Raw genomic sequence first — 11,895 nt, 5'->3', positions numbered from 1 at the left:
TCGCGTCATTTTCAGTAAGGAGGAGTGGTCAATCTCACGGGGGCAGGGAAGGAAAATTTTGCACGGCATAGATTAAAACCCAGAGACTCAGATACTGTAGATTATTTCCTCTAAGAGAGTGTTTGGATGTGACTAAACGCGTCCAGTGTTCAGCGTTCACGCACAGTGGCGCACTGTTCATCACTGTTTAAGCTAATTTTTTTATTAAAAATGAGACCCGCGATACTATTCACACATTTAAAAATTATTTTACTACAGTACTTTTCAGTTTTCAATTTTCAGCTACATCTAAACAGACTCTAAGGGTCCGTTTGGATAGAGCTTATTGCTGAAAACTGAAAACTGAAAACACTGTACCAAAATAATTTTTAAATGTGTAAATAGTACCGTGGGACCCATTTTTAATAAAAAAATTCTGTAAAGTGAAGTTTGTGGGTCCCGTGAACAGTACACGGGACCCACAAATGTGCTGAAAAATCAGCAAAATGAGGCTACTGTTCATGCACAGTAGCATGAACAGTAGCCTTTGTCCCTTCTGACCCGTGCAGCAGCCGAAGAAAAAAAAAAAAAAACGCACAGACGCGGACGCTATATATATAAGCTGTATCCAAACTCAGCTTAAGTGTGTATTTTATCAAAATTATTTTTACCAACTTATTTTACTATTAAGCTTATTTTTACTATTATTCATGAGTCTCACTGTACTTTTTGATACTATTCATGGGTCTCGCTATATTATTTCAGCTAACTTTTACCTTTATTTACAATACTTTTAACAAAAAAATTTCAATTTCAACAAAATAAACAAATCCCTAACAGAACTTAAATATAAGAAATAGTCAACATATGCTATCAAGAACCTTATAACTCTAACGACACCCCCTTGATATTTCCCATAAAAGACATTGAGGATATAAATATCTATTTTTCTATATGCTATTATTTTTATTAAAAAAATTAAAAAGTCAACATCCAATTGGATGAGTTTTTCTTATATTATTAGCAAAAAAATAACATTCCACTTGGAATGAACTGACTTTGAACTGGTATGAATTAGCCATCAAAAAGAAAATACGCTTCTAGGAGTCCGCTTAACATTGAGAGTTCATGTACCTAACATTTTCCCTCAAAAAAAAAAAAAAAAAAAGGCATTCCCATTTCTAAGGTCGTTGAATAATGCCTTTCAAAAAAAAAAAAAAAAGGTAGTTGAATAATGAATACTGATGGGTTTAGAAAACAGGGTCTTTTGGGCCACTCTGTTTAAGGCTTTAAGCCCAGTACCACACTCAGTCACAAAAGAAATGACCCACAATCACAACCACAACAAAACGGAGCCAGGTCCGAGATCCGTTTTCCTTTTTTCCTCTTTCTCTCAAATCTCAATATGTGACCAAAAACCGTTAACCTGTTACAACGAGGTCCATAGCCAAAAGCCACTGCCAAGTTCAAAGTTCAAACACCTTCACTTCAAAATGCAAAACGCAAAGTAGTATCAAACTTTTTACACTCACAGACAGTCACAGTAGTATCAAACTGTCTATCAGCTGAGCAAAGCAACAAGGCTCTGGCCATGGCTTTAATATCTAAAATACCGCCACGTGTCCACTTCCGCACAAACCCTATCCCTCTCCCCTTCTCACCCGTGGCGGTGATCCTATCATTCCCTCCTCCCTCCCCATTCAGAACGACGTCGCTCCATCATCTTCATCACCGCACTCGCCTCTGTGTCTGTGCTCTCAAAACCGGTCCCGACGGATACGGCTCCGATTTGCTTAGGAAACCTATTATCTCTCCGGACACGGACACGGACACCGACACGGACTTGGACACGGTTGGGGTTTCGGAAAAACACGAGGACAGTGAGGGAACGACAGAGTACGAGGAAAGTGACGAGGAGGACGAGGACGAGAAATTTGTTGATTGGGAGGACCGGATTTTGGAGGATACGGTTCCTCTCGTTGGGTTCGTTAGAATGATTCTTCATTCTGGAAAGTAAGCCTATTTTCAAAAATTGAATGATTTTATTTTTGTGTGTTTTTTTAAAACATTTTTTATTAGTGGGATTAGTCATACAACTTTTATCATATGATGTGGACTATTATGGTAACATTTGATCAATGAAACATATGGTTGAATTTAAATTGTGACAATGTTTGTGGTCCGTCGGTCAATACAATCATGTGTTTGAATTCAATTGTAACGGAAAATGCCACTGTTATATAACTATGGAAGTCTAGCTGGGTCGTGAATACAATTTCTTAAATTGTGGACAATGTGTTAACCGAGCGGAAAAAAATTGGTTGGAAGTTGGAACGCTTAATTTTAGTTGAGTTAATTGGATTTTGTGAATAGAGGAGTAGTTGATTGATTGAATTTAGAAAAAAAAATTAGTTGTATATCATGATAGGAGGGTGTGTTATCGCGGATACTTGTTGGATGGCCTTTAGGCTTGCTTTGTGATCAATGCTGTGTTTGTGACTGCTAAATATTGAGCTTGGTTGTACTAATTTATTGATGAACTATGAGAAAGTTTCTTATGTAAAATTATTGTGTTTTACATATTCATAAATTTTGATCAGTCAGTTTGTTATATGACATTTGCTTCATGCGATTTTTTATTTTTCACATTTGATTCTTCTTATATCTTTGTATGGGGCTCCTTTTGAATTTACTATGTACTTTTCTTGCTTGACCAAAGAGGGAGAGAGTTAGAGAATAAATAAATAAAAGAAATTAGTTTCAGTTCTATTAAGGGCATGTGTGGTTGAGAGAGAATCTGAAAAGCTATTAATGTTACCTCAATCTCAAAATGCTGCTCAGTCCTCTTGATATGCATTTGAGATCAATATTTTTGCAGTGAACTGGTTTTTCTTACTGTGGAAGTTATTTGGGTGCAAGGCAATGGATGGCTGCATATTGTCCCTCCTGTTGTGGGTCATGTTTCATGTCATGTTTAATTTTGATGTCATTCCCATGGCAAACATAATTTGCGTGGTCCAATTGGAATTAGTGTTGAAGTCATTGTTATCAGCATTCATAATCCTTATTATGAGAACACTCGATGTAATTAACTATAATTGAGTTAGCGTCCATTTATGTAGCTAATTTCATTATGTGCAAATTGGAAATCTTGATGCAGTTATCAAAGTGGAGATAGATTGATTCCAGAGCATGAGAAAACCATTATTGAGAGATTGCTTCCGTTTCATCCTGAGTTTGAAAAGAAGATTGGATGCGGCATTGATTATATCACAGTATAACTCTTTCTCTCTCTCTCTCTCTCTCTCTCTCTCTCTCTCTCACACACACACACACACACCCAAACACAAAAGCTTGGTTTGATTTGAAAAGGATATCTGTCATTCTCAGTGATACACTTTGTACAATGCATACCAAAATGATGCCTTTCTGATTTATCTGATGAAAAATTTGAGTTAATATTGATAGTTATACAACCTATATATGCAATTTGTTGCTGGATGGATGATCAATCTTAGCTTGACTATGTGCTTTTTACTTAACAAACATATGGATCTGGTTTTACATTGACACATGACTCACATATAGCTATCGCAGAATTCTTGGTGCCGTGTGTACAATTGGTAGGTATGGATGTTGACCCCATGAGTATCATCAGTTTGATTGATGCGATCTGTACTTCTACTTCCTTGTTTGACTTCTTTTTTGTTTATGTACTATGATTAGCTGCATGGGCTTGGATTGTATGATGTGTAGGCATGTGGTGTTCTAATGGTATTGGACTTCATGTGCAATAGTCACTTTTATATAAGGATAGCTCATTCATTACTTTCCGGTGTTTAGAGACATGAAAATTTGAATTTAATTGGCCAAAGAACACGCTAAAGTACAGTTTCCAAATCCAGAAAACTCCAAACAATTCATTGTTGTTTTTCCTTAAAACCCATGGTGATTCCTCTTCTTGATCAAGGCAAAACCACTCATGCTCCCAGACCTTGCTGCCAAGATGATGGCACTTGACCTTCAGGTGCATATAACAAGATTAGCAGGTCTCAAGGGTAGTGTCCTTTTTCTTTTTTAAGGTCTGAGGCTAGATCTCGGAGGCACTGTCATGCTTGTATCAAAACCTTTAAGGCTAAAAACAGTTTTGAAATCTAAGGAACTTGGATGATTATAATGTTTATTTTGCAGTTGATCTGGAAATGATGCATATATCTCTTTTTGGATTGACAGATTGGTTATCATCCTGAGTTTGAAAGGTCACGTTGTTTGTTCATAGTTCGAAAGGATGGACAGTTGGTTGACTTTTCATACTGGAAGTGCATAAAGGGCCTGATCAGGAAGAACTATCCTTTATATGCAGACAGTTTCATCCTTAGACATTTCCGAAAACAAAGGCGTAGTTTGTGAAGGTAGCTTTCTCAATTTGTCTGCCACCTGTATCATTGTATTGAAAGAATTTTGCTTTTTCTTTTTTATTTTATTTTTTCTTATTTATAACATGTTAAGTAGCATCTTAGAAATTAGGAGGTATTTAATTTTCTTGACTTCTTTAAGTTTGGGGCAATTGTTGGAAAAAGATGGGACTGAATGCTGTATGTAATTGACTGAATTATGTATAAGTATCCACTCCAGTAAGTCATATTGTCAAATAATTATGTACACTATCTTAGTAAAAAATATTTTATGTATTATCAATTTCAAATGATCCTGTTTCCGGCACAACACCTTTCCTGGTATCTCAGTTTTTTATATGGACGATTGAGAGACAGAATACTTTCTTTCTTTCTCCAATTGTTTCATATTGGTCTGCATGATGGTATTGGTATGAGAAGGTATTAGTTACAAACATGGAGTCCACTCCACCCTTTAGAGTGCAGACTATCCTTAAAGAGAGAACCGCATTTATTCTAGGACTTATTTCTCCATTAATTAGCCTTCTAATTTATTTTATATTCTTGTTTGGCACAACTCATAGGAAGAATTCCTATGAATTTGTTCAACTTTCAAGTACAAACATTTTTGAAGTTCAATATTGTAACTTGGGAGGATAAATTTCCAACAGTTTCTCAAAGGCGGCTGTCTAAATTGTGCTCAGATCATTTTCCAATTGTCCTTGAGGGTGGATCTTTTCAGAGAGGGAGTATGCCATTTAGATTTGAGAATATGTGGCTAAAGGATGAAGGTTTTGTGGATAGGGTACGGTCATGGTGGGATTCCTATCAGGTTCATGGTGCGCCGAGTTTTATTTTGGCTAATAAATTAAAGCTCCTTAAAAATGACTTGAAAAGATGGAATGTGGAGGGGTTTGGTCATGTGGATGTTCGGATTAGAAACTTGTGGAAGGAACTTAGTGTTCTAGAGAGTAGGGAGGAGAATCAGGGATTATCAGCGGAGGAAAGAGTGGATATGGGAAGAATTCGTGAAGACTTAGAGAAAGCTACCCTGTTGGAAGAAATTTGTTGGAGGCGTAAATCTAGAGTTCTTTGTGTTAGGGAAGGAGACAGAATACTAAGTTCTTCCATCGTATAGCTAATTCTCACAGAGGGTTAATTCTATTGATAGGCTTATGGTGGATGGGGTGTTGTTCGGACCCCGTCGCTATAGCAAATTGTATCTCTCAATTCTATAGGCACTTTACTTTGAGGATGTGGCTCACGAGACCGGTCTTAGATGATGTGGACTTTTCTAGCATCTCGGTGGAAGATGCGAGTTGGCTAGATAGGCCTTTTGAGGAAGATGAGGTGTTCGAGGTGATCCATGACTTTAATGGTGATAAGGCACTGCCCGATGGCTTTTCCATGGCATTCTTTCAATCTTGTTGGGGTGTCTTGAAAACCGAAATTATGGCCGTATTCCACAATTTCCATACTCGTGCAAGGTTTGAGAAGAGTCTTAATGCTTCATTCTTAGCCCTTATTCCTAAGAAAGTGGATCTTGTGGAGGTAAAGGATTATCGGCCTATCGCCTTAGTTGGTGGGGTGTATAAGATTATTTCTAAGGTTTTGGCTAATAGGCTTCGTAGGGTGGCGCATGGAATTATCTCGAGTTCACAAAATGCTTTTGTGAAGGGCGTACAAATTTTGGATTCCGTCTTGATTGCTTCGTAAATGTATTGATAGTAGATTGAAGTCGGGGAGTTCCGGTGTGCTTTGTAAGTTGGATGTGGAGAAGGCATATGATCATGTGAGTTGGGATTTTTTATTGTATATGCTACGGCGGTGTGGTTTCTCGAAAAATGGAGAAATTGGATAAGGTATTGCATTTCAACCGTAAAGTTTTCCATTTTAATCAATGGTAGCCCAACTCGATTTCTTTGGAAGTTCTAGTGGGCTTCGGCAAGGGGATCCTTTATCCCCATTGTTGTTTGATATTGTGATGGAGGCATTAAGTCGTATGTTGGATGTGGCCTCCTCCACCGGGCAATTCTCGGGCTTTTTCGTGGGCAATACGGCCGGTCCGTCGCTGATGGTGTCTCACCTTCTATTTGCAGATGACACTTTGATTTTTTGTGATGCCGAACCTTCTCGCATTGCTAATTTGAGGGCGATTCTTGCTAGATTTGAGGAGGTGTCTGGGCTTCGTATTAACTTAGGGAAATCCGAGCCGGTACCGTTGGTGGCGTATCCAATTTGGAGGATTTGGTTGGTTTGTTGGGGGTGTGGGCGCCTTCTCTCGCCCTTGAAATATTTGGGCCTTCCTTTAGGTGCAAAATTTAAGGATTTATCCGTTTGGAACCCGATTCTTGAGAGAATGGAGAGGAGATTAGCAGTGTGTTGAAGAGAATGTATTTATCTAAAGGGGGGTAAGGTGACACTCATTAAAAGCTCATTATCGTCTTTACCTACATACTTTCTTTCCTTACTTCCTTTACCGGGGAAGGTGGCCAAGCGTATGGAGAAATTACAGAGAGACTTTTTGTGGGATGGGATTGGTGGTGAACCTAAAAATGCATTTAGTTAATTGGGCCAAGGTTTGTAGGCCTTTGCAGGATGGGGGGTTGGGTATAAGCAAGCTTGGGTAATTTTAATTCTCGCCTTACTAGGTAAATGGTTGTGGAGGTATGGAACCGAGACCGATGCGTTTTGGAGGAGGGTTATAGAGGCAAAATATGGGAATATTTGGGGTGGTTGGTGTTCGAAGAAAGTGACAAGTCCCTATGGGGTAAGCTTGTGGAGATATATTAGAAGTGGCTGGTTGAACTTCTCTAAACTCCTGGTTTATGATGTGGGGGAAGGTACTAGAGTGAAATTTTGGAAGCATGTGTGGTGTGGGGATTGTACTCTCCAAGAGGCCTTCCGGAGCTTTATTGTATTAGTAGGTCCAAGGACTCCTCGCTGGCCGAAGTTATGGGGTGGTCTGTTGGGAGGTTTCACTGGAATGTGCTATTTCGTCGTCCTCCGCAAGATTGGGAAGAAGAAGCCTTTGATCGGTTTATGGGGCTACTCTACTCCTCGTCAGTGAGAGGGTTTGGACCAGATAAGGTTTGTTGGAAGTCTGCAAGGAATAACGGGATTTGAGGTTAGAGATTATTGCGCCTCCTTCTATCCTCATATTCCTCGTCTCCTTTCCATGGAAAATGATATGGCAATCGAAGGCTCCTCCAAGGGTAGCCTTCTTTTCTTGGTCTCGCTTCCTTAGGTAAGATCTTAACAACGAGACAATCTTCGTAAAAGACGAGTGATTGTGCTTGGATCGGTGCTTTATGTGTAAGAGGTGTGGGGAGTCATGGATCATCTTCTACTTCATTGCACCATAGCTTGGGAGCCGTGGTCTCGGTTTTCTCGCTTGTTTGGTATTCGGTGGGTTATGCCTCGTACTGTTCTTGAGGTGTTTGAGGCTTGGCAAGGAAAGTTTGCGAGACATCGTCACATTGATATTTGGAAGTTGGTACCTCACTGCTTGAGTTGGTGCATTTGGCGAGAGAGGAATGCTAGAAGTTTTGAGGGTTGCGAACGCTCTTTGTTGGAGATTAAGTCTTATTTCTTACACACTCTCTTCGAATGGAGTGTGGTTTTTTCTCATTTTTCCTTTTCTTCCTTCTCTATTTTTCTTGACCGTTGTTCTCTTGTTTCATGATTTCTGCATCATTAGTACATCCCCTATGTACTCGGTTTGGCAATTCCTTTATTATTATTAATAATACTCTTACGTTATTTATCAAAAAAAAAATATTGTAACTTGGGGCAAGGCTAGTGGAAGTGCATTCACAGTTTCACACAAATAAGAAAGAAAAAAATCCACACAAAACAACAATATTTAACGTGGTTAGGCCAACTCTAAACTTGCGTTCATGGGCAACACCAACCAAAATCCATTACCTTATGGGTTACAATTACTCAATCAAATCTCACAAACCAACCTCAAACTCTCACGAACACAAGCTAACTTACAAATCTTACACACAAACTCACAATTTCAAAACCTAGTGACACCAAATAACTCTCGCTCACTTACTCACGCAATAGACAAACTCACTATTTCTCACAAGCAAGTTATCTTTGAACCCCAAAAACACTACCACACTGCTTTTGTCACAAGATGATTACTTGGGACGAAATCCTCACCTAGGACTAAAGCAACCAAACTATTGTAACAATGGCTCTTTATACAGACTCCAATTGTATTCTTTAATGGACAGGGAATATCAATGCCTACAATCAAAATGTTTAAGGCACGAATATGACAATGCGCTCACATTCACATGTACATCAAACTTGTTATCTTATCAAAGTTTTTTGCGTTTCTAATAATATTTTTTTCCTTTTTGATCAACATCAATTATCACTTCTTAAACAAATTTTTTTAATAAAATCTATCCAGTTTAAATTTGTAAAAACATTGAGTAAAGTTCAATAATTGAGACACCATTTTTTCCTTTGTTCTTTTTCATGAAACTAAAGAATAATTGTTTCAAGTGATGACGGTGTTGTTCTGTGCTGGAACTAGAGTCGTTAAAACATAATTTATGCAGTCCACCAATCAGGGAGAAAAGGTGTTATTTATATAAAATTGAAGATGATCCTGAGAGCATCCACGTATACCTGCACTTTTCCCTTTTAGAACTCATAATAAATAAACAAAAAAAAACCAGCAAAGCTTAAACTTGCACATGGACTATAGGTCAGCTTTGCACATGGACAAAGATTAAGTGTCACATTCTTCTTGGTCCTTGAAACCTATGGATTAAAGAAAAAACGTACAGAAATATGGAAGAGATACTGGGATAAAGAGATAAGAGTCTAGAGAAGGAAACAAAACAATGATATTCACAACTGATCAGAGAAGAACAAAGTCTATAAAGTCTTGACCACGTGTGTGGACAAAGACTGAAATGTGTGTGAAAATAATTGGATGGGAGGTCACTTTTTTTAACCCATTTTAAAGGGAAAAGGAATACTGGGAAGTGGGAACATAGTTCAATAATGTGCGCACGGTACAATACAGAGAAAAGAATAAGTACGTATATATTGTATACGTTGAACTGTAATAAATAAATATAAATAAGGCTGTGTGTGGTAAAAAGAGAAAGTTTCAAGTATTCGAACATAGTAAAAATATGGTAAATTGAGGACTTTCCAAAGGCTGCCAATGCTTTTTACTACGAAAATGGGGATTTGTGGGCTGAGAGACACCGAAATGACAACTTTTTGTGTCTCTGTCCTCTTGAGAGACACCAAAATCTGTACCACCGGCCTAGAATCTAGATCCATAGTTCTTGGAATTTTTTTTTTTAGGTCAAAATGCAAAAATACCTCTTAAGATGTGTTAAGTTTCAGTTGCAAAAACACCTTTTTTAGGGTTTTTTATTCTTTTTTATGACTCTAAAGGCTTTTGTATCCACCGAATTAGCTCCTGGGACTAACTTTTGTTAGTTTTTATAAATGAAAAAATCATATAACTATCATATGAGCACATTAAAAAAAATTAACAATTAATTCACGCCATTAATTATGTAATAGTCTCTCTCTTTTTTTTTTTTTCTTTTTGTCTGTAAAGACTAACAAAAATTAGTCAGGTCAATTTGGTGGATATAGAAATCTCATAGAGACTATAAGGAAGATTTGCTTTCAACTCCGGTGGGTGTTTTTGCCACTAGCCCAAACATTCAGGATGTTCTTATGTTTAAGTATTTTATTTTTTAAATTAAGCTACAACTTTCTAAAGTCGGTTTGTTGTTGTTGTTGTTGTTATTATAAAATGTACAAGTAAACTGTAAGGACTGGATTTGGTTCCCAATCCTTAAGAGAAAAAGATTCAAGCCCAAAAAGTCCAACTTAATAAATTTGTAGAGAGCGAGCTAAACAAAATCAGGCTTTAATGAATCAGACAATAATTGTAGTGAGCCCAGATGAAAAGAAAACAATAATGAAACTGTTCTGCACCAAATAAATTGTCCTCGGCACAGTCTGAGGAGACTAAATCTTATATATGCTCCTTTTCAGTTTGGTTACAAGTCCAGTTCTTAATGCTACAATGGTTTTTCTTTCCCTAATTTCCAATCCCCCATGCAAGGGATTTTCTTCTTCATTATATACTTCTCTCCCTTTTATCTCCATCATCCACGTGTAGATCAAGTTGTTGGCCTTGATCTCTGTCCCATCAGCACCTTCCTAAAATCTTTGGAAGTAGCTGTAAGGTTGTTTCTCACTGTTCAGGCATCACCTCCGCATTAATGCGGCTAAAGAGTTAACTACAAAGCATTCAATGCGGTGGTGGTAGCAGTTTTCCCTCAGATATTTCTTAGTTTTCCTGTGTCCTACGTTTTCTTGATGTTTATCCTTACTAGGAGGACCCTTCAAGGTGTTGCTATTAAGGGCAAACCAATCTCTCTAACCTCAGTCTTGCCTAGCCGAGTCAGCACTCCTCCTCGGACCACCTCCCCAAGTTTATCCATCAGAAGATTGTTCGTGGCACTCTGATTTACACTTCTTCTCTGTTATCTTCCAATTCTCGGACTAATAGACGTTCTCGGATAAGGCCCACGGCCCAATATGCACTTATGAGCCACTTATCCCTACGTAAACAATTACTATATTTTTATCCAATTCAGCCAATAAAACAAGAGTAACAATTGTCGATATCTTTTGATTGAAAAGCCATCTATGTACTCCATCCTGGGTTTTTTTTTTTTTTTTAATATTATTCAGCAAAAATATTAGTGTTTTAAAATTTTTTTTTTTTTTGGCTAAATTAAGCTACAAACTTTATTGTTCCATTGTGTGGGCCCAAATTTCTTCCTAAAATAAATGGTTTCCACGTGTTAAATGTTCTTTAGACATAGAAAATGAGTGTACAAGCACAACTTGTCCACTTGCTTTACTTCCAATCTCGGATTGTCGGAAACCCTAAACTATATTTGACATTATAGATAAATCTTTGAAAAGCAATAAAATTTTCCTAGTTTGGATTCACACGTGCATGGAAAATCATGCACATTATGAACCTCACTTATGGACAATTTACTCCTATTTAACATAAGGTTTTTAGCACTATTTAACATAGTGCTTTTTTTTCATGCGGGGAAAGCAATTTGTTTCTCTATTAATTGCGAAAATGACCTTAGCTCACAATCAAAAACACCACCCTCATAATCACTAGGAAGAAAAATAATCCACTAAAGAAGATAAAGATTTGAGACGAATAATCCACTAAAGAAGATAAAGATTCGCGACTCTTATGTTACGTCCTATTTTTGGGCTTAGGAAAATGACTTGCCCCAAAATTAGAGTTTTCATTGGATTTGATGTGGCTTATCTAGTTTATCTGATAAAGTTAGAAATCAACCTATTAGCCTCTTATCTTTGACATAGCACATGAAGTGAAACAAGCAACCAAAAAAAAGAAAAACTAGTCGCACAATTTTTTGACCTCTTTTAATTATTGATTGTGACATATTTTTTAGGAGTGTCTCGT

The 11,895-nt window shown here is 37.5% G+C and overlaps 2 protein-coding genes across 2 annotated transcripts; both read left to right on the top strand.

The window, feature by feature from the left end:
* The first annotated feature begins 1,399 nt into the window (after nucleotides 1-1,399).
* Nucleotides 1,400-4,538, top strand: LOC142639956 (protein DCL, chloroplastic). The gene is made up of 3 exons (XM_075814080.1): nucleotides 1,400-1,992; nucleotides 3,140-3,254; nucleotides 4,213-4,538. Exons 1-3 carry the CDS (start codon nucleotides 1,571-1,573, stop codon nucleotides 4,387-4,389), a joined length of 714 nt encoding a protein of 237 aa, XP_075670195.1. The 5' UTR covers nucleotides 1,400-1,570; the 3' UTR covers nucleotides 4,390-4,538.
* Nucleotides 4,539-4,968: 430 nt separating this feature from the next.
* LOC142633928 (uncharacterized) lies at nucleotides 4,969-6,089 on the top strand. The gene is made up of 2 exons (XM_075808220.1): nucleotides 4,969-5,449; nucleotides 5,545-6,089. The coding sequence occupies exons 1-2, from the start codon at nucleotides 4,969-4,971 to the stop codon at nucleotides 6,087-6,089; spliced, it is 1,026 nt and encodes a 341-aa protein (XP_075664335.1).
* The last annotated feature ends 5,806 nt before the right edge of the window (nucleotides 6,090-11,895 follow it).

Source organism: Castanea sativa, chromosome 1, assembly GCF_040712315.1.
Source record: "Castanea sativa cultivar Marrone di Chiusa Pesio chromosome 1, ASM4071231v1".
Lineage (NCBI taxonomy): Eukaryota > Viridiplantae > Streptophyta > Magnoliopsida > Fagales > Fagaceae > Castanea > Castanea sativa.
Note: the sequence above shows the minus strand (reverse complement) of the source record. Positions and strands in the feature narration are given on the sequence as shown.